Source organism: Ambystoma mexicanum, chromosome 8 (assembly GCF_040938575.1).
Source record: "Ambystoma mexicanum isolate Mex_15411 chromosome 8, UKY_AmexF1_1, whole genome shotgun sequence".
Lineage (NCBI taxonomy): Eukaryota > Metazoa > Chordata > Amphibia > Caudata > Ambystomatidae > Ambystoma > Ambystoma mexicanum.
The window spans coordinates 1,282,063,301-1,282,087,166 of NC_090929.1; the positions used below are offsets into that span (position 1 = coordinate 1,282,063,301).

At 44.2% G+C, this 23,866-nt stretch overlaps 1 protein-coding gene across 1 annotated transcript in view; it reads right to left on the minus strand.

Annotated features, from left to right (window-relative positions):
- Positions 1–23,866, minus strand: part of KNDC1 (kinase non-catalytic C-lobe domain containing 1) — an 895,433-nt gene that overhangs the window by 311,399 nt on the left and 560,168 nt on the right. The window contains exons 18-20 of the mRNA XM_069611402.1: positions 3,006–3,099; positions 2,595–2,692; positions 2,046–2,260 (exon numbers count right to left, since the gene is read on the minus strand). Of these exons, the coding sequence (XP_069467503.1) occupies positions 2,046–2,260; positions 2,595–2,692; positions 3,006–3,099 (407 nt within the window). The remainder of the gene's footprint in view (positions 1–2,045; positions 2,261–2,594; positions 2,693–3,005; positions 3,100–23,866) is intronic.

Here is a 23,866-nt window from a genome sequence, read left to right on the forward strand (position 1 = left end):
TTAGTTGCAAGGCATGCCTGCGCTAAGAAAGCTATTGGCTGCGACTGTCAAGTTAATGTCTCATGTCCCATTGTGTTTTGTGTGCTAAGCATGATTCCGGAATGTACAGGTGACAGTTTGAGTGGATGTGGAGTCTGTGACCCAACACTGTAGCTCCTAGAATGTAATTGATGCAGAAATGAAATCTAAGATGTCAGACAAGAGGACCCGACTCTAAGATGCCACCAGACTAGTGGTGCTTCGCAAGTGCGCCTGGATAAAGTATCTACTGCACAATCATTCCACTGGTCTCCTAGAGGATGACTCTATCAGTGGCTCTAGAGCATTACCTACCTGGAAAATTGACTGCATGCATTTTATCTTGTCAAGTAGAATAAAGATGCTTCTGAAGGTTGTACCCAAGGCCTCATCCACGGAGTCTGCAGGCAGCTACCTAGACTTGCCTTGTGGTACTACTTTGCCTGCACTTTTGCTGTTCTGCAATCTAACATGAACACTGTTTTCATCTTATTGACCTAGTTAGACTTTTTCATAATAAAGAATCTCTCCTTATTTCAACCAATAAAGGCGTGCACAAGGGTTGTTCACTTGCTCTGCTCCTGTTTATCCACAAGGGTTGTTCACTTGCTCTGCTCCTGTTTATCCACAAGGGTTGTTCACTTGCTCTGCTCCTGTTTATCCACAAGGGTTGTTCACTTGCTCTGCTCCTGGTTATCCACAAGGGTTGTTCACTTGCTCTGCTCCTGTTTATCCACAAGGGTTGTTCACTTGCTCTGCTCCTGTTTATCCACAAGGGTTGTTCACTTGCTCTGCTCCTGTTTATCCACAAGGGTTGTTCACTTGCTCTGCTCCTGGTTATCCACATTTTTGCAGATTTCATGACTAGTCCACTGCAGATAGGTTTATTTCCTGCGCGCCTGAATGGGGTTGTGTACTCTACCCTTTTATATGCAGATGCTGCCATCCTATTGGATTTGAAGCCAATGGGGTTTTGCTAATAGCTTGAGCGATGCAGCTTGTTATTTTGAAGCTAATGGCCCTCCTAGTTTAAGTTCTGTCATTTTATCCCAAAGTGCTTGTGTTAAACAGAACCAAGCTGCAGCGTCCTTCAGTACGGCTTCAGCAGGACGTTATCTGATAAGTTATCAAAGTACAGATTTGCAAAACATATAAAATCGTACAGCATGCACTTATGCAAAAATAGATGAAAGCTGAACATTCATCTTGACAGCTTTAATGCATTCTTTTCTAAGACAACAGGGAATCACATATACAAAAGCAATGCAGTGTGAAGAAATTACTCATACAAGATCAATCCTGCATGGAGGAATAGGAGGAATGGGGATGTCTCTACACCATTTGTGTTAATCTAAGTTAAAATAACCGGAAACAGTCTAATATACACAATGGAAGTGAATGGTCAAATGGCATTTAATGTTCTTCTCCTTCCCCCATATTTGTGCTGTAACTGCCTCCCCAAAACCATTTTGTTACCCTTTGCTGAAGTTCTCCTGACGCACTGTAGCATAGTAACGTAACATGATGCTGTTGTTGGTTGCAGTCAATTTGTGCAGGGCAAATTAAAGAGGTGTGACTGTGAGTGAAATGTGTATGCATGCATGCAGATGAGAAATCCTGGAATGTTTGGAATAATTGTGTAAGTGTGGAACGTGGTGCAGTGGTGGCAACTGAATGGCAGTGAGAAGAAGTAGTTTGAGAGTGAACTGACTTACCTTACTGAATCTAAATCAAACCCTGTACTCCTCATCTCAATGCCCTCCATTGCATGCATTACAGTTATACAAAAAAGTTTGGACATTGGCTGGATGGGGATAGTTGAAAATAGGGGAGATGGACAGGGCTCCACACAGATAATAAGAAGTCTCAGTGACCCTTTACAATGCCATGGTAGCATTTAGTTTAGTCCCTCAAATCTAAATGTTTGGAGAATTTATGAAAGCCAAAATTCAAAGCTTAGATTTGAGGTACAGAATGAAGTAATTTAGCATTCTCAATTAAACAAATTGTTGAAAACCACAGGGTACCTGGAGTAGAGATATGCCATCAGGCCAAGCGGGGTGCCTGCTTGCAGAAGCCTGGACACTTTATGGTTATCACTCTGCCACTCCTTGAAATTGTAGAAAACCAGTAATGATGACTCATCAGATCGACTCAGCCCGAAAATATCACTTTGTGTGGTGATGTTGGCGACCGTTGGCAGTGCACTTATCTCAAGCCCCCACTGCTCTGCACATGTTACCTGTACACCACAATGAACATAATATATGAACATAAAGTGCCACATATAAACTGGATGCTCTATTATCGATGAACATTACAAATGTTAATATATGCACATATAAATATACTATTTTTCTAATTAAGGCAACCTCTCTACAATAAATTAGATACTTAATTGTTTAACTGAATGTCAATTTCTCCAATCATTGACTTTGAAAGTGGGTGAGTGGCTATATTTTAATATCCGAAATTCTTTTTTTGTTTTTTATTAGTTTATATTGAAACTCACAGTTTTAGACGATTCAAACCATCCTAAAAAGATCTGCATCCAGGCAATATAAAAACGGACTTGCCTGAAGACACTTCTTCACCAGTTCAAGAAACTGCAACTTCGATTTCATTTCTTCGAGTTGATCTTTCAATTTGGATAGCATTGTTTTAGCTTCTGAACCTTAAGGTAAAAACATGGTATTCAACTATGGAAAGGTGTACACAGCATTTGCTCTACTAACACTGCACGGCAGAATAATCATGAGTTTTTATTCTACCGCTTTCCATTTAAATGAACAGTATCCAGTTAACCACACAGAGTGTACTAACAATAACATATATATGTTTTTAAATTCATGAACAGAAAACAAAGCACACAAAGGTAGAAGTTATTCCCACAAGATTAGTGTAATGTGTGAGTTCATGCACATGGAGACATGAACATTACATTTCCATAGATGTTATCGTTAATTAAACAGTAACACCCATTTTACCTCTGTTTGTATTATACTTCTGCAGCAGTTTCTGGTAAAACATCACAGTCCGCTTGTAATTCTTTGACTCAAACATCAGCTGTTGTTCAAGCTCCTAGGAAAATTGCAATTATTCACACAATGGATTATAATGCCAAACAATGAAGCAGAACATGCATTACTGAATGATCAACCGAGATTGCCAGAAGGTAAAACATCATTGTCCTTTTTACTTAAGATTCGAGTTTCCCAGCTCTTGGCCACTACTTGTTACGTTTGTAGTAAACTGCATGTAAAATGCAGGTTAATATGTTTGAGAAATTACCAATGCTCTATGTTTTTTTTAAAAAAAATGCTTTAAGTCTTTGTTTCAGGTTCTTATCGCAAATCATTTCAATCACGTGGTCCTTGTACCAAGCAAACACCCTCTTAAACATTAAACAACACATCTATCATTATAAGCCCCATCAGAGATATTCTAATACTACTATGTACAATTAATTGACTCTATTCAGCTTAACATTCTAATCATTTGAGAGTCATTAAATAACTTAATGAAAGAGGAGAATATTCCAAGCGATTTCATAATGGTGATGGTAACACCCATTTTCTTTTTTTTAAATGCACACATTGATCCATTAGTCCAGGGATCTAAAACCTTTTGCGCTGCAGATGTTTTGGACACCAACTCCCATCAGGCCTATCCACTATAGTCAATGGGGAGAGTCCATAGGAGTCGTGGTCCAAAACATCTGGAGACGAAGACCCCTGCATTAGACTATTCTAATTACAGACCAGTGTCAAATCTATCCTACCCCTAGAGGGTCTGGTGAAAGTGGTGTCCTCTAAATTTCTGCTTTATAGAGGAACACCTACGGCTGGATACAGTACAAGCAGGATCCTGACTGTAACATAGTACAGATGCAATTGCCCCTTCTTTATGGGATGACTTGGTGTAAATAGTGGATGCTGTTGGGGTGGGAGCTCTGGTATTAGTAGGCGTAGCGGCAACATTCAACACCTTTAGCCAACAGGGAATCATTTCAAGGCTATTTAAATTAGGAGAACAAGGTATAGTCTTATAATGGCTAGAATCAATCTTGTCAAACCACAACAAATATTAATGAGACCTCCTTTCTTCACACTGAGTGCATACAATGAAATGTGTGACGCCACAAGTTTCAGTGCTGTCACCTATTCAATTAAATGTGTGCTTTGTCCTTCAAATATTTCACATACAAGGTGTGTATGTCCAGATACACAATTATTCAGAAAACACTGCTTTTTTGAAATCACACAGGACCACAAGCACCTATTCAGAATTTCTTTGCATGCCATCATTTGATCGATGACTGGGAATGCAATAACCAATTGAAGGAGAGTCCATCTAAAATGCAAATTCTGATGGTAGCAGATAACATTTACTCATGGCATAAGCAAAGTTGGCCTCGGGTACAGCAACCATGCACAAACCCTGCACAAAATGTCAATAACCCAGAGGTAATGATGGACGCAGGACTATCTATGGAATTTTAGATGTCGGCAGTTGTAAAAAAAATATATTTTTCATTATGCCAACACCAAGGCATATATTCCTGGTTATTGTCCTTCCTGTGCAGTGTAAATCAATAGTAGCCTTGGTTCTTTCCGATTTATATTATGCGAACACGAGGTGCACATGGATCTCAAAATGACACCGGCAGATATTGCAGAGAACTCAGAATATGGTTGCATGGCTGTGCATTAGACTGGACGGATATGGCCATATGGCACCAGAGTTGGCTACTCTTCACTGAATTTCAATATCTGTATGGGTTACATTCAAATCCCTTTTCATGGCACCACACTGGGCATTTCATTAAACAGGACTGTGGTTCACAGTAAATAAACGTAAGGACCACCAGCCTGACACTGGCATTCTAGCAATACTAATTTGCATGGGAAATGTGGCTGATTTTATGCTTATTTTTGCTCTTGCCTCTGTACTCACAATGGATCCAACAGTGTAACACAGTTCCCTCCTCCACGGTATCAGCAATGCCTGTTGCTTCAGATGGAAAGAAGTAGAGAGGGCTCTGGGTTCCACGTGGAGATTAGTGATCCCCATGCCTCTGACATGGAGTCTAGGATACATTGATGATGTCTAACATCCCACTAACGGCCATCTCTCTGCACCCCTTTTTGGCTCTGTGCAGCTGCATGACACCGATAACTGTTCTTCGCAGAATGGAACACCAAGTATGGATATTTGCATTGCATGCTTCCGTGTTTCTGAACATCAGGGTCAGATGTAGTCCACTGTGGCATCTAAGTTATTAAAAGAGGGTCAGGTGGTATCCATGTGCTTAATGGCAATGAGTATTTCCTATGACAGAGATCTACAAAGGAACAAGGACCGATTGTGCTTACAGATAATTCCATCAGTGGTTATAAACTGCAAAGGGCAAGGATCTTAAATGCCTCTGAGGTAGTTTTGTGTGTCTGTCAGTGGTGCACAGGTGGTGGTGACCAGAGAGTAAACAACCCCACAAGGAACAGAGTCTTTGTTGTTATGCTGTGTTCATTAGAACACTGGCTCTTCATAAGGACGCTGCAGTTTGGTTCTTCTCTGTACGGGAACACTCCGCTATTGCAGCTTCACTTTTGTGGTTGGTGCGGCACCATCCTAGGCCAAGCTGGTATGGAAAATATTAGTATTGCCTATGAATTTACATGCTGCATAATTTGTAGCTCTAGTTTAGGGTGAGGCATGCAGGGCTAGCATGCTGAAAACAATGGTGGCATATATGATGAACCCCCAGGATTATTTCAAATTATGTTGTAAAAACATAGTTAGGTTTTGCATTGTTAATCCGAGGGAATGGAGGTGGGGTGGGTTGCTAGGCAATGTCTTTAGGTCCAAGGCCAATGCCTCATTGTGTGTTTGAGGTGTATTTTGTGTCGTGGCCTCAGAGGTACCCTTGTCAGGAATACTATTTGTTTATCCCAATGTTAGCTTTTAACTCACCTCAGCTATATAGGACATGAGTTGGTAATGCAAGCTTACACATAGGTAAGAAATATGTTCCGGTAACTCATTTTTCTATTGCAGCAGTATCATTAATTTGTGATCAATTAAATGTTGAACATGTTATAGTTATTTGTACAACTCCAGGAACTAACGTATGCCCGTTGGCATCCCACAGCTGGTGTGAGTGGTACATGTGTCTGATGACTCAGCTGCATATTATGTTAGACTTTTTCAAGATTGGCATGTTTGTGTTTTTCCCACTTATGTATATGGTTTTGTACATGCCTGCTCCATGTATGTGTGATTACCTGTTATATATGATAGTGGGTATGTACCTGTAGATTGAGTGTCAAGTTAAGTGGCATCTCTCTAATTTGGTAGTTGCATTGGGTACCTGGTGTGCAGTAGGCTATTGTCTGGTGGTGCATGAGTTTGGAGCTCAGTATGTGCCTGAGTGGAAGGTTGTCTAGGTCGGAATGAATTGGCTGTACCTATATGTCTTGTGCCACGCGTTTCTTGTGCTTGTGTAGTGTTGTTTGGGCATGGTGCTGGCTAGGCTGGTATGGCCAGTCACTAGACCAATAGTGTGTGTGCATCCCTGTCCGTCATGTGGAGTGTGTGCCCCTTTGTTCCCTGTCAGTGCTGTTTTACAGAACTTGGTGTGTACTTTTAATAGAGTGGGATCGTGTAATCTCCAGTGTAACTGTGGACCTCTGTGTATCCAGGTCGCTTGCATGTCTGTAGGTAGGGAGGACGATGTCAATGTGTTTTAAACGACATCTTCATGGAAGGGAATTTGTGTGGCTTCCTTTCGAATGTGTAAGGGGGTGAAATATTGCTTCTTGGTTTTGGATCTTTGTATTTGTCCTACTGGCCCTCCACGAGTGCAGGCAGAATATTGCTGCATGATATGAATGACAGTTCAGGAGAATGTTGGAGAGCGCTACCTGGGTTGAGGATAGCTGATTGGTAGGTAGCCCGTCTGAATAACACACTTAAGAGTATCGGAAATTGTGTGTATTTCAATGAAGATTCCTGGACCTTTTACTTAGATGCTGACAGCTGGTCTGTATCCGCAATACCAGCGGTATTGCTTTCCATTACAACACTAGTCATGCCTAACTTCCACAGAGCTAGTTGTGGAGGACATTACGACATTTATTCGTGCATTTGGCAGTAAGGATGTGGATTTCTCTTTCCGTATCACAGAGAACAAACCATGATCACCTAATTTTTAGCAAACATTTAAAACCAACCTCTATTTATAAGAATCTCGGATATTAAGGAGATTTTAAGTAGATCATGATATGGAAAATATCCTAATTTGAATGAGACCTCTTTTGAGGGAATAGTGCACGCTACACAAAACAAGAATTGGCAACGCCAACAGTTTGGGCTTTTGTGTAGGCATGGCAAAGGCAGTTGCCAAGCACTTCCATACTGGTATTAAGTGGCTATTGATGGTAGCACATGCAAAGTGGCGCGAGTACCTGTGCATCTAATAACGGTGCCTGCCAAGTGCCTAATAATAATAAACAAGCCAAAACTGTTGGCTTTACCAATACTTGTTTTTAACAGGACCTTGATGAAGGATGCTCATAGTGCTTATAAATCGAGTGGGTGGATGAAGGCAGGCCTGGTTAAGACATTTTTATTACACAAGTAACGTGTTTACTGTTTCAATTAAGTCATTACCTCTCAGAAGACTGCTTAGAGAAAATACTGGCAGGCACTTCCAGTGCAAGGTTTGGTGGTTAGACTTGATTAAAGTAAGCTCAAGGAGATCCCATGAGGAGGTGTGTGGAGCAGGGAGGGACAGGAACTGGCTTAGAATAGCCAGGCAAGAAAATCAATACCGACTCTCTGTCCTCACTAAGATGAGAGCTCACATCCAAGTCTGTGTTTATGCAGCATCTAACAACTCGGCCAAACTCTTTAGAATCTGCAAGGAGCTGGCCAATCCTGCTGCAGTCTCTACCTATCCTGTCCCTTCCCAGGCCCTCTGTACGGCCCTAACTTCTCACTTCATCTCTAAAATTCAGGACATCCTGTCCACCATCATAGCTTCTCCTGCTTCTCCCCCCACACACTCTTCTCCCTCCAACCCCCGGCCCGCCGTGGCTACACCCTCCCTTCTCTGCTTTCCTCTCGTCTCCCCCAATGAGGTTTCTCGCCAAGTCCAATCAAAGAAAACCTCATCTAAACAGGTTCTTCCCTGTTCTTCCAAAACTATCAAGGCCCACATTAACACCCTCGCCCCAGCCAAGACTGACTCTGCAACCACTCCTTGGCCTCTGGTACCTTTCCCTCTCCCCTGAAGCACTCTCTTGTGCACCCTCTTCTCAAGAAGCCCTCAGCCAACCTCTCACTTCTGGCTAATTATCACTCGATCTCTATCACTCCTTTCCTGGGCAAAATCCTGGAAAAGCTGGTCATCTCCCAGCTTAATCTTCACATTGAATCAGTTGGCTGTCTCCATGACTATCAGTCTGGTTTCAGATCAGCCAGAAGCACGGAAACTGCTCTCCTGAACATCCATGAAGACTTGCACTCTAACCTGGATTCTAAACTCCCATCTGTCCTCATCCAACATGATTTCTCCTCTGCCTTTGACACGGTTAACCATGCCATGCTGCTCAACTGGCTCTATGATAATCTGGGTATCACTGATCAGGCTCTGGCCTGTCTAACTTCTTTCCTCCCTGACCGACCCTCCCAGGTCCAACTTGGGTCCTACCTCTCTATCTCTCTCTCCACCTGCAGTGTTCCCCAGGGGTCTAACCTTTCTCCCTGGTTGTTCAACCAATACGCCAACTTCCAGTGCTATGCAGATGACACTTAGCTTGCTTTCAGGCTCCCCTCTGTCACCTCTTCTCCTTCTCTCATCCCTGATTGTCCCTCTGCAATCCAAGAGTGGTGTCCCACCAATGATCTCTGCCTGAATGCCAGCCAGATGGAGATCCTCCTCATTGGCACACCTGCACCCCTATTTCCCCTCACTCTCTGACTGTCCTCCCTTGGCCCTCTTCCTGCTCCCAACTGCGAGGGTAAGAAACTCTGGGTTATCCTCGACTCAACACTCTCTTTCTCTCCTCACATCTCTGACGTCTCTAAGAAGTCAAATTACCAACTGCACCTCCCCAGAGGTATTCTCCCTCTGTTCTCCTCCCCCCAGAAGCTCACTGTTTCTAGAGCTCTGGTTCTATTTATGCTTGACTACTGTAACAGCCTCTTTTTAAATCTGCCTGCCTCTACTCTCTGTCCTCTGCAACTCATCCAGAACAGGACTGCAAGACTTTTCCTTGGTCTCAAGCCCAGGGATTATATCTCTCCAGCACTGAAATTACCATTGGCTCCCAGTGGCTGCAAGGATCAAACAAGGCCTTCTTGGGGCTGGGACCAAAATACCCCCCGCTTTCACTTCGGAAATATCTACCTACTCAAGCAATTTGTTCCTCCACTTCCAACTCCTTGAGGGTCAGGTGCTTTTCCATGCAACGAGCTGGGGGCAGATCTCTCTCTTCAGCAGGCACTTCCCTCTGGAACAGCCTCCCTGCCTCTCTGAAACTTGAGCAGAATCATCTCCAGTTCCGGAAGCAGCTCAAGACTTTCCTCTTTGCTTCTGCCTACTCTCTTCCTCTTACTTGCTGATGTCCTGTCTGATACTGCACTGGTTACCTGGCTACCCCCTGAATCACAGGCCCAGGTCCCTGCCCTCCCAGATGCACACATGCACTGTCTCCTGGCAACCCTGCACTTGGGGCTGTATCTGTAACCCTACAGTACCCCTATGTGCACTACCTATCACTTGCTGTTTTGCACTTAACCTTGCACTGCCACCTGCTGGCCGCACTTCTTGTCTCTTGATATTTAGATCCTATTTCCTGCACTTGCTCCTCCTCCTCTTCCCTCAGCACTTTTCTCATTTCCTCTCCCCTGCACTTGCACAATCTCAAAGTCACTGGGAGTAGTAAGATCGCTGTCTTGTCCCCCCCCTTGTTCACCTTCCCTGCCTCGTTGCACTTTGAAAACACTTGTGTATGGGCGCGCTATAAATAAAATATCATAGGGATTACATTTCCAATTAAGTCATTAAATCTCAGAAGACTACTTTGAGAAAACACTGGCAGGAACTTTCAGTGCATAGTTTGATGGTAAGGCTTTTTAAAGCGAGCTCAAAGAGCTCCATGAGGAGGTGTTTTGGGTGGGGAGAGGTAAATAACCAAACAACTACAAGCTTTGTGTTCCTCCTCATATGCCAATTCACCCTATCTATACTCCAATGAGTTTTAACTTATAGATGGTGCTAAAGTGGCACCCAATATCCCAAACTAAAAAACAGCATAACCTAACATTAATTTTGCAAAAGAGTCAAGCTGAATTTCTCTCTTATGTCCTATAGCTGCCATCGTTTTTGTAAATATGTAAATACGTTTTCATTTTGTGTGACTAGACCAGTGGGCTCGTTCAGAGATTGTAGGGCAATATTCTTCATTTGTGTATCTAGAAGCACAGTAATTCAGCTATAATTTGGATATGAGTTAATATAAACTGTGGGAAAATATTTTTACAAAGATGTGTTGTGAATATGATACCCATATTTCACTGTCTATATTAATGAAGTGGGGCACATTTTATAAAATGCAATTTAGAATGGGTCAGTGGACAAATGTTCCTAAACAATGAGCCTCACAACCCTGCAATTCAATGCATGTATTTGCATAAAGTGATGTGCTCTTTTGATTATGTTGGAGTACACATTTACAAACGAAGCTAACATAGTATACTGTGGCCTCACAATGACAAGAGTGGTATACATGATGTGCTGTACATGGAGTGTATTAAGATTACTGCCACCAATTCCATTCTATCAGTTACTAGAAAGGGCTAAAAGTCGTAGCCAGGATTGTCTAACAAGTGGGGCCTGAAGCTAATCTAGTTGGGTCCACCACAGTGGCATTCACATCTGTAAATGCCCACATGGTGCTGCTGAGTGGGCATTTACAGATTTTGGGTGGGCCAAGTACTCTCAGGCCGTACCCTGTCTACGCAACTAAGTCTGGCACATACATAACTCAATGGTGACATCTGCACCGGCTGTTTGCCTAGAGATGAAGTTACCGCCAGCAGCATACATGATGCCAACAAAAAACTCTGTTAAACTAACAGTACTGGCAAGAATCTGACGAAACGAGAAACATAATAAATTAACTGCTTATTTACAATTAAAAACACACTACAGTGGGTGCTCTTAGGACGTTACCATCCACATCCTACTCAACTGCTAGGTAAGCATCTGTGCCAAACCACTTCAAGTGAAACAGGAAATGCTGCTGAGCGGGAACGCCAACATCAAGAAAGGACATTCCATAATGAGCTTCGAAGACCACACATAATACTGCGCTGTCCCCATTGAGGGCTGCACAGAGGGACACATAACCCACACAGTAAACAGAGACAGGAAGCGACAGCAGGTAAGGGGACAGAGTGTGTTGGGGGTGTGGTGGAGCATAGCATGAAAAGATAACAAATAGTGAAAACGATTCAGCATGTGGAAGGAGGTGGTTTCAAACAAGGCAGAAGGGCAGGGTCTAGATTAATAGAAACAGGTGCAGTATGAGTTCTTTGGGGGACCCCAGTGAACAACAGGTGCAATTTGGTGGTGTGAAGTGGCAGAATGGGTAAAATCCCAGCAGCTCTGCAAAGTGTGGCTCATGGAGACCAGCATTAGGTGGGCACGTTCAAGTTGGGAAGCACACTTTACACAGAATGAAGACATAGAACCTGTCAAACATCCACATAATGGTAGAGGTTTGCTTTTTCTCTTACTGTATCTGCTTACGTCAATCATAGGGCATAGGAGGATTCTATAGGAGTAGCTGTGGGGGCCCTAAATTGTAGGGGCCCTGAATTGCAGGAGCTCTGAATTGTAGGGAATCTAAATGTTGGCATCCCAAACACCTAATCATTTTAGCGTGCACGTTAGTGTGGGTTTGAACTGCACTAGGGGCTCAGGGGGTAAAACTAATTTCTGGACTCAAGAGTGTGAGTCTCAGGCAGAATTAAATAAACACACAGAGCACATGCTTAAAATTGCATGTTACTTCTGGATGATATTTCAATTGACTGAGCTGTATTAAACCTAATACTAATATAAATTAACACGTTAACCCAACCTCGGTAACAGGTAACTGAATTCCTTAATAACATTTAGTGCAAATTTCTCTATGTGGAAATAGCCAGAAGGCAGATTTGGAAATTGCACAATGCTCTTTAAAAGGGAAATTTAAATGGTCAGGCTGAGTTTGTGTGGTAAGCTGAAAAATGTAAGGATCCATTATACTAAAGACAGGCCATTATATGAAGCAGGAAGAGCAAGAGAAATGTTTCATTTTTCTTTTCAGCAATGTGGTTAGCACAATGAGAAAAACACATAGAGGAAATGGTGTGAGGTGGGTGGATCTGGTCAAGAGGAAGTATTTCCCTTGATTGACAGCGAGACCTATTAAAAAGAGCTTTGAGGGTGTGTAGCTATTCAGACATCTTCGAGCACTGGGAGACTGCAGAACAGGGAGCTGGCTGGAGAAAGATTTCAGTGAGGCAAGCCATCTGATGCTGTAGCAGTCCTTATCTGAGTGACCGACCCTGGTTGAGGCAGGCGGAAAGATTGATGAATAGGTTTGTGCTAAACTGAATCAGAAGCAACACCAACATTCTAGGTGAATATAAGTCTAAGTGAGGAGCTGCTGTTTTGAATGGTGTCAGTTGGTCAAGGCTAATTAGAACATTTCATTTTAAATGTTGTCTATTTTTAAACGTGCATGTTACTCTGCATTTATGCTTTGCAAGTTTGCTTTATTTTCTTGTTTCCAAGTGTGTTTCTCTTGCCAAGTTCCATGTTACCAAGGACAGTCGGTAAGACTTGGCACAGACAAAGTATGGAAAGCTGATTCAAGGCATTCACGCTGTTAAAGATGATGGGCATAATTGTTTTTCTGTGTAAATTGCATACTTCTATTTATACGATAAAAACAGATTTCAACGTAACCTGTAGTTTTGTTGCATTCATGCTGCATTCAGTGATTTTATTTGAGATGCATAAAAAGACACAAGTGTAGTAAAAAAAGATCTCAAAGTGAGTTATCTGTTATGAGCTGTTAGCTAGAGAGCCTGAATGAATGTGCGCTATTTCTATTGCCTATTTTACAAGTGTTGAAACTCAGCCAAAAGGGCGTATTGTGGTATTGTACATAAGATACCAAGAGGGAGTATGATTCATTCATACACAATGTACCATATCCAGTATTTTGTTTTTTGTTGGTGACCCTGGTAAAAACAATTATTAAGCAATATTCTAAAATTAGTCTCACCACTAGAAAAATACAAACCAATGTAAAATAAATAATGAAGAAAAATACCACAAATTAATAGTATCATCCCAAAACATATCCAACAATTCACAGGGCCAGGGGAAACATCTATGTAATAATTAGGGTGCAGGTGTAGCACTTGTACAAACCTTCCAATTAATATTTGAGAAATTAGAAGTGATTGTGAAGCACGTATCTTACACAGCACATCAACATGAGGCAAGTAAATCCTTAGCAATGCTAAAAGGATGTGCTCATATGACTGTACGTCCCTGTATCCAGCTGGATGGTGCCTTTCAGCCTGCATGGAGCACCATGCACCAAGAATTTAAAAAGACAATCTGAAGCAGGCAGAGGGTCCTCATAGCTAAACCCCAAACATGGGAACAGCTATCCCAAGGTAAATATTACTTCTTTGCCATGCCTGGCACTGGCCAACTTAATCGTGGCCCCATTGCATTAAGTGGGATATAAATAAATGGAGTGAATGGGGCTAACAGAGGGATAACGAGCCACAAACATATCTTTGGGGCAAAACCTAAGACATTTCTGGCAAGTCTAAGAATGGCAAGTAACTAAAACCATTGGAAGGAGATGTAGATTATTTGACTAAAGGAGTGGTCTAACAGATATGGTTTAGTTTTTGTATCTGGTATGAAAGGAAACTGAATCTATTTTTTTAAAAGCATCTTAAATGCAATATAATAAATCAGCAGTCGCAAAATATACTAGTCAACTCAATCTGTTATCACATTGGGAATACTGCGGGATTCTTAGGGCTGGTACCATGAGCTAAAGCTCATTTTTTTCGAGCTTCCTGATTGGCTGCGAGGTGCCATTCGGTCACCTCCGAGGTGCTAATTGCTCTTGTACTAATCTGTATCCCATGTATACTATTTTAAAGTATTGGCCATTGTAATGCACCAGGGATGCAAATACAATTTACTTCAGTTTGCGTACCAAACTATTGTATACTGACCAGAGTGTGAGTATTTAAATCTACACACCTCCATTTTAGAAAACAAAATTTACCTTAACGCACTGTACCTGAGTAACTGGGGCATGATGGCAAGGTGACGAGACAGAACTGGACAAGAACAAATTAAATTCTTTATTATGGTGCTCACTCTTTCCTGTTTCCTCAGGAGCTGCGAGGAGGACTCCTGGACTCAAAACTGGATACATAAGAAGAAATTCCACCTGGGCCGCCAACCAAGGGCCCAACACCCACGTCAGGGAGCAGACTGGGACACACTCCACCGCTATATCAATCGTCAAATATGAAGCAGTAGAGGAGAATGCAGAGAGTGAGAAAGAACATGCTGGGTTTATCTGCCCGTGTATCTGTATATAGTGGACCACTGCTTTGTGTCTAGGGAGGACATGATGGAGTTGGCATTGACACAGTTGACAGAGCATGGGGTTCTCTGACACAGGAAAACCACTGATGGAATTTAGTCAATGATATGGAGGCCTCCTGGTAAGATATCATATTTCATTCCTCTATTTTTCGGCATTTAGATTACTCTTCTTATACGCCCTAACCCTGACCTTCCTATTTAATTTTATTCACTCCCATTCCCACCATGGCACATCATGTCATTGATCGTTTCAACTTTCTTACACCTTCTCCTTAAGGTGGGTATACATAGACACTCAGCAAAACCTTGGATCTAACAAGCAAAGTGGGGGTGGTCCATAACTAGTGACTTTTAGTACAGCCCGTGAGTTGTAAGGCAGTTGCTGCCGGGAGCGGGGGCATGGGGGTGGCATACATGGGGTGGGGATCAGGCCTGAGGACTCAGCTCACGGTTCACAATCAAAGGACCCTACCCTGAGACTGTTGAAAACTGATGGAGAGGTGGGATCAGAAAGGAGTAGGTAATATAAAAGGAGAAAGTGGAGTTTCCAAAAACGAAAGCAATAAGTTCTAATGGCAAATGAAAAGCAGTGATAGGGTCCTATTGCAAGGTGGTACCGGAAGAAGACAGGAACAACTGGGGCTGTATGGAAATTGCTTGAGAAGTCTGTTTTGTTTTGTTCCCATTCACTCAGGCCCTGTCTTTGTCTACCTTCATTTTACCATCATTGACATCATACAAGCTATTATTAAATCTTCTTCCAAACAGTTCAAGAGTGATCTAACATTCTGGTCAGAATTTCAAGTAGATGGTCTTAATAGCATGGGATTTCTTCCAAGTAAGCAAAATGCACCAGTAATTTGATTTTTGTTCCTCAATTCCCTCTGTCAGGTCCACGATCCATTGCAGAATGTCATGTCTTAAAGTTTTAAACTGTGTTCATTCTGCTGTGTACATTATGCCTTAGTTGATTACTGAGTATGCATTATTTATTGGACATTTATGATGTGCCTATACATCAAGACACAAGGCACAAAGGAAAGGGAGCAAGGGAACAAATAAACAATGAAACTGACCACGAATAAATAGAAACGGACAGAAGTCCTACTAGGCATTGAGACATGCGCAGCGTGCAAGTGCAGTGAAAGAAAAAGGGGAAAGGAGGGGAGATGGAGATAGGTGCTATTAGGGTCCACTTGGGGTGCAAGTGCCAGAGGTGCCCGTTGGGAAGTCAACAGGTAAGTGTAAGGGCGGTGACATCCCAGACGAATGGGGAGGTCTAGCACCAAAGAGGTAATTGCAGGGTGGAGGCAAACCATCCGATATCCAGGGGTGGGCCCAGAGGGCAGTGCAAGTGGGGTGCTGATGGTGATTGGGCAGAAAACCTGGACCCTATTGGACCTTGAGGGACAAGGCCACCAATCTAAGCGACAGAGTGGATGGTTAGCACGTGAGACGGAGGGGGAAGGAGGAGGAGAAGAAGATAAAGGTCCTGAGTTGTTTGCAGAACTTGAGGTGGTCTGATTCAAGATGGCGAGAGAGAGGGAGACTGTTCCATAGGAGGGAGCCAGCTGAAGAGAGAGATCTTCCACCAGCTCTCTGCATGGAAAAGCGTTTGATCAGCAGAGAGTTGGAGCAAGAAGATTGAAGGTATCTGGAAGGAGGGTATTTAGTAAGAGAGAGGTGCAGGTACCATGGCCCCAGGCCCCACACAGCCTTGTGGATGATGCAAATGGTCTGGAATTTGATGCTTTCAGCAAACAGGAGCCAGTGGAGAGATTTTAGGGCAGGAGAGATACAGTCCCAGGGCTTGAAGCCAAGGATAAGTATAGTGATTAGGTTTCTTTGTTGCTTGTCCGGAAGGAGCAGAATGCTAAGTGAGTGACACAGAATCTTGGTTGTGAGAATGTTGATGTATGACTAAAGGGTTCTATGTTGGGAGTTGAGAGATATAAGCCTACCTGGGAGGATGCAGGTGTATTGTCATGATCTCTGCTTCCAAAAGGTCAGGGTTTTCCCAACTCCCTTGGAAGCAGATCCATAACCCAGGTTCCGAGTGCCAACCAGTCCCAATTGGGACCTTTTGGACCCAGTCCTGGCGCCAGTGGCACCAGGCTCATAAATATGCCCAGTCCCAGCGCTGGAAGCGCCGGGCTCATAATGCTTGGGTGGACTTACCTTCAGCAGACCATGCTGCTTACTTGCCTGCCAGTTGAGCCTCTGATCCTCTTCTGTTTGGAACTACTTTTCCTGTTGGGTGGGGCTGGAGCCACTCCCTAGATTCAGAACACTGGAACTCTTCTGGAAGGCAGGAACTCTTTTCTTACCAGGAACTCTTTTCTTACTTAGGCGTGGCTGTGGAAGGAGACACCTAAGCACTACAGGAGGCTATTTAAACCACACCCGGTGGATGAATCTTGCTTTGCGTTATTCTGCAACCTCTGCAGCAGAACGCTCATCGTGTCTTCTGCATCCGGTCCTAGGCCTAAGGAAAAAGGCTTACCATCCTGAATCCAGTCTTCAGCAACACCTATAAAGACAAGAAAGAACAGGTTAGCATTCCGGCATCTGAAAGGCAAAGGCTTACCATCCTGAATCCAGTCTTCAGCAACACCTATAAAGACAAGAAAGAACAGGTTAGCATTCCGGCATCTGAAAGGCAAAGGCTTACCTACTCTTCGTGCGCTCCGGAGGTCTTCACACTGCATTCCGGCATCTGAAAGACAAAAGTTTACCAACTCTTCGCACGCTCCGGAGGCCTTCGGCGCTGCATCCCGCATCTGAAAGACAAAACAAGGTGCGTTTAAAGACATTGGGGAACTTTAATACTCACGTGCCATTACTCCTTTCCACATCTAATCCAGTGGGTATTCCGGCACCCTGCAGCCGCTCCGAACTCGTACCTGCAAAATAAAAAGACAGTTAGAGCGCATAGTGAAGCAGGCAACAAGCGCTTACTTACGTGCTTCCAGGCGCTTCTATTCATCACACGGGCTCCATCTTCAACTCACTTCAGCCCGTCATCCGCCATCGCCGGAACCCTGCAAAACAAGAGACATCATTACTAAAGACTTTAAAGACATTTGAATGACTCGAAACTTACCGTTCGTGCAGTAAACGACGGACAGCAGTCCCCTGAAGTCAAGAGGCCTGCGCTACCTATCCAGTGAAGAAACTGGTTACAGCACCCTGCCCCGAGGCAGATGGAGAGCTCGGCATTCACTTACCTAAGGTGAGAGCGTTAACCTTTGGGGGTCTACAGGAGAGGAGAAGAGGAAAGAGATAGGGACACCCCAATAACCCCAGTTCATTAACCCCATATTTTCTATCTGCAGACATCTTACTCTACACGTCAGGCATACAGTGCACAGAGGTCCAGCCCAAAGAGCCAACCGGGTGCTACACATCACCTTTGAAGATTTGAAGATACGGTAGTCGCCCAGTCAAGACCGGCGCCTCTGCGAGAATCAGGTGAGCGTTACAGAACGCAAAGCCTACCGCAAAACTCTCGCCCAGGCGCTATGGAAACCTCGGATACTCGGATACTGACCCCCTAGCCCGGTTACTTGGGGAACTAAGGGCAGAAGTGCATGCAGCTCGTCAGGAAACGAATGCTCTAAGAAGGGAACTAATTATTTCCAAGGAGAGAACAGACAATCTTGCTAGACAAGTGCTACAGTCACAAGCCGGACAGACCCCGTTACCCGCATCAGGGGCAAATCTTCCTTCAACATCCTCTATGAAGTGCAGATCAACCTACCTGGGAATGTACCTCTGGCTCCGCCCGAACGATTTTCTGGTGACCCAAAGAGGTTTGCAGTATTTATCAATCAGTGCCGGTTGCACTTCTTATGCCGGCCAGCAGCCTTTCCAACTGATCAAGCAAAAGTAGCTTTTGTACTTTCGTACCTTAGTGGCAATGTGGCAGACTGATCGATCCCTCTAGTTAATCAAGATGATCCGGTTCTCCATGATTTTCAAGCCTTTCAGCTTAGTATGGAAAAACTGTTCGCAAGACATTCACAGGGGCAGGCCTTGGACAATGAGCTTCTTTCGTTGCGACAGGGTAATCAAGACCTTTTGGCTTATATTGCATCTTTCAATAGACTAATAGTGGAAACTCAATGGCCTGAGGACAAAAGGATTACGCTGTTTTATAGAGGTCTACGTGGAGAGCTCAAAGACGTTTTAGCCCAAGTAGTGAATCCCCCACAAGACTGTTCGGATTATATAGACTTGGTCGTTCAAATAGATCACAGGCTGCAGAACAGGAAGGCCGATCGTTCCAAGTTTGATGCTCGAGTATTTTCCAAACCGCCAACTCCTTCCAAAGGAGTAGACTCCGGGGAACCCATGCAAATAGGGGGTCTGAAAGGTCCTCTAACACAAAGGGAGCGGGAAAGGAGGAAACAGTTGCAATTATGCCTATATTGCGGAAACTCAGGGCACTTTCTTCGAGACTGTCCGGTGAAACCTGCCAAGAAGGCATAGGAGCTGCAGTTACCAAAGTTACAAACTCTGAGCAGGGAAACGACCTCGCCCGACAAGAATAGAGGTCCTCTTGCCGAGCGTGAAAACCAGTTCCGTGACCTCGCATTTCGTGATACCTATGGTCCTCATTAGCCCTGATAATCCGGATCGATTACATGCAATTGAAGCTTACGTCGACAGCGGTGCCATCGGCAATTATGTGGATCATGAAATGGTTTTGAGGATGAATCTAACTCTTTGTCCCAAGGCTGTAAAGGACGTCATTACTACGGTGGATGGTACGGAGATAGCCTCCGGGCCAGTAACGCATACCACTCAAGAGGTGACGCTAGTAAGTCAAGATGGACACCATGAGAAGATTGTGTTCGATGTGATCAAGGCCCCTCAGTTTCAGATTATTCTAGGAATACCTTGGTTAGAGAAACACAATCCTCTGATCGATTGGCGAGCAAGAACGGTCCAGTTTCCAGAATGTGTCTCTACTTGTCACCCTCCACCTGGTGTTGCACTGGCCGCAATTTCTTCAGAGACTCCCCAGTTACCTCCCGAATACCTAGAATACCAAGATGTTTTCCGGAAGGATCAGGCTAACTCTCTACCTCCTCATAGGCCTTATGACTGCCAGATAGACCTGATACCTGGATCTACTCCTCCTTGTAGTAGAATTTATGCCCTCACCGAGCCTGAGAACCTTCACCTTCGACAATACCTGGATCAATACCTGGCAAATGGGTTTATTCGTCCTTCCAAGTCCCCTGCTTCTTCAGCTTTGTTCTTCGTTCCAAAAAAGGAAGGAGACCTTAGAACTTGTATCGATTATCGCTCCCTGAACCAGATCACCGTTAAGAATAGATATCCGTTACCTTTGATCCCTGAACTCCTGGACCAAGTCAGAAAAGCATGCATATATACAAAGCTGGATCTTAGAGGAGCTTACCACTTGGTACGAGTAAAAGAGGGCGATGAATGGAAGACGGCCTTCCGCACCAAGTATGGGCTATTTGAATATCAGGTCATGCCCTTCGGACTTTGCAATGCCCCGGCCGCCTTTCAATATTTTATGAACGATGTCCTCAGAGAACTCATAGATGTATGTGTTGTTGTTTACATTGACGACATCCTCGTTTATTCTTCATCGGAATCTGAACATCGGAAACACGTGAAAATGGTCCTCGAAAGATTGCGTCAACACAAATTTTTCGCTAAGTTGGAAAAATGTATTTTCAACGTGACTGAAGTTGAATTCTTGGGATTCATATTATCACCTGGCGGAGTGCGTATGGATTCAAAAAAGGTCGATGCAGTTCTCAAATGGCCATCACCATCCTCCGTAAAAGGTGTGCAAAGCATGTTAGGCTTCGTAAACTTTTACCGCAGGTTTATCCCCGAATTCTCTCAAATAGTCCAGCCCATCACTGCCTTGTTAAAGAAAAACAAACGTTTTGAATGGTCTACCGAGGCGGAACAAGCTTTCCAGGATTTGAAGACTAAATTTATCTCTGCACCAATCTTAAAACACCCTCGCCCCGAACTCCCCTACATTGTGGAAACTGATGCTTCAAGCCTTGCCATGGGGGCAGTTCTATCACAAAAGGACCCGGTAACCAATCAGTTGCATCCCGTGGCATTTTGGTCCCGCAAATTCTCACCTCCTGAAATCAATTACACGATTACTGACAAGGAACTTCTGGCTATCAAGTCTGCCTTTAAGGCTTGGCGGCATTATCTGCTGGGGGCCCGACACACCGTTACTGTGATTACGGATCACCGAAACCTGCAATATTTGAAGACCGCAAAAGCCCAATCCTCTAGACAACTCCGTTGGGCATTATTCTTTGCCGAGTTTGACTTCATAATTACCTATCGACCTGGTACAAAGAACGGTAAAGCCGATGCCCTTTCTCGGATGGGAGTGGAAGAACACTTGGTCAACCCTAAACCTGTACCAATCATTCCCGAACAAAGAATTCTGGGTGTAATCGCCGCACAATCCATAGAGGAAGTTAAGGATAAAGCCAGGCAACTTGTAACTCCAGCAGACATACAGAATTGGCATCTGCAGGGAAAGGACTTTGCAGTAAAGGACAACTTATTGTATTTCCAAGAACGATTATACCTACCCAGCACAGATTTACAGAAAAAAGTAATCTCTTGTTATCACGACTCTTTAATGGAAGGTCATCCCGGTATAGCCAAGACCTCAGAAAAGATCAAGCGCTACTTCTGGTGGCCGTCTTGGAAAAAAGATATCAGAGACTTTATAATGTCCTGTGGAGTATGCGCCCAAAACAAGAGTCAAAAGGAAAGACCAGCAGGCCTCTTACGCCCTATTTACATCCCACCTCGCCCTTGGCATACGCTTTCTTTGGACTTCATCACCGATCTACCTCCATGCTCCAGATACAATACGATTCTAGTAATCGTGGACTTATTCTCCAAGATGGCGCATTTCATTCCGCTCAAAGGCTTGCCAACAGCAGCAACTCTGGCCCGAGAATTTCTCGAAAACATCGTCCGACTGCACGGTTTTCCTTCGGTTCTAATTTCGGATCGAGGTAGTCAATTTATTTCTCATTTTTGGCGAAGTTGCTGTCGGTCGGCTCAAATTGATGTGAGACTATCGACCAGTCACCACCCTCAGACCGACGGACAAACCGAGAGGACCAATCAAACTCTGGAACAGTATTTACGCTGCATGCTGCAACAAACTGAAAAAACTTGGAAAGATATCCTTTGGATAGCCGAGTATGCCTACAATAACTCTGTCCATTCGGGAACTGGGAAAACCCCGTTTTTTCTTTTGTACGGCAGTCACCCTCGAACCTCGGAGTTGGATCCCCTCCAAGATCTTGAAACACCAGCAGTAGACTACCTGCATTCTACAATCACACAAGCCTTTAAGGAAGCTGTTTCTCACCTTCAAAGGGCTAAAGAACAATACAAGAAAGGAGCAGATCAACATCGGAAGGAAGCCCCTCACTATCAAGTAGGGGATCAAGTCTGGTTATCCACCAAATATCTATCTCTAAAAGGGCCACGCACATTCAACCCAAGATACCTTGGTCCCTATTCCATCACTACCATAGTAAACCCAGTAGCGGTCAAGTTGGACTTGCCCCCGCACATGAAGATACATCCGGTCTTCCACGTCTCTCTATTAAAACCCGTGCAACCTCAAACCCGACTAACCAAATCTCCAAAACCTATCCTAGTGGATGGAGAACTCGAGTTTGAAGTCAAAAGCATTCTGGACTCCAAGATCTCCAAATCTAAACTATTCTACCTAGTTGACTGGAAAGGCTACGGCCCCCAAGAGAGATCCTGGGAACCTGCTGAATATGTCCACGCTCCTCGCCTAATCAAAAGATTTCACCGAACATTTCCTGACAAGCCAAAACCCCCGGAGAAGCCCGGTTTGGGAGGGGCCTTGAGGGGGGGTACTGTCATGATCTCTGCTTCCAAAAGGTCAGGGTTTTCCCAACTCCCTTGGAAGCAGATGCATAACCCAGGTTCCGAGTGCCAACCAGTCCCAATTGGGACCTTTTGGACCCAGTCCTGGCGCCAGTGGCACCAGGCTCATAAATATGCCCAGTCCCAGCGCTGGAAGCGCCGGGCTCATAATGCTTGGGTGGACTTACCTTCAGCAGACCATGCTGCTTACTTGCCTGCCAGTTGAGCCTCTGATCCTCTTCTCTTTGGAACTACTTTTCCTGTTGGGTGGGGCTGGAGCCACTCCCTAGATTCAGAACACTGGAACTCTTCTGGAAGGCAGGAACTCTTTTCTTACCAGGAACTCTTTTCTTACTTAGGCGTGGCTGTGGAAGGAGACACCTAAGCACTACAGGAGGCTATTTAAACCACACCCGGTGGATGAATCTTGCTTTGCGTTATTCTGCAACCTCTGCAGCAGAACGCTCATCGTGTCTTCTGCATCCGGTCCTGGGCCTAAGGAAAAAGGCTTACCATCCTGAATCCAGTCTTCAGCAACACCTATAAAGACAAGAAAGAACAGGTTAGCATTCCGGCATCTGAAAGGCAAAGGCTTACCATCCTGAATCCAGTCTTCAGTAACACCTATAAAGACAAGAAAGAACAGGTTAGCATTCCGGCATCTGAAAGGCAAAGGCTTACCTACTCTTCGTGCGCTCCGGAGGTCTGCACACTGCATTCCGGCATCTGAAAGACAAAACAAGGTGCTTTTAAAGACATTGGGGAACTTTAATACTCACGTGCCATTACTCCTTTCCACATCTAATCCAGTGGGTATTCCGGCACCCTGCAGCCGCTCCGAACTCGTACCTGCAAAATAAAAAGACAGTTAGAGCGCATAGTGAAGCAGGCAACAAGCGCTTACTTATGTGCTTCCAGGCGCTTCTATTCATCACACGGGCTCCATCTTCAACTCACTTCAGCCCGTCATCCGCCATCGCCGGAACCCTGCAAAACAAGAGACATCATTACTAAAGACTTTAAAGACATTTGAATGACTCGAAACTTACCGTTCGTGCAGTAAACGACAGACAGCAGTCCCCTGAAGTCAAGAGGCCTGCGCTACCTATCCAGTGAAGAAACTGGTTACAGCACCCTGCCCCGAGGCAGATGGAGAGCTCGGCATTCACTTACCTAACGTGAGAGCGTTAACCTTTGGGG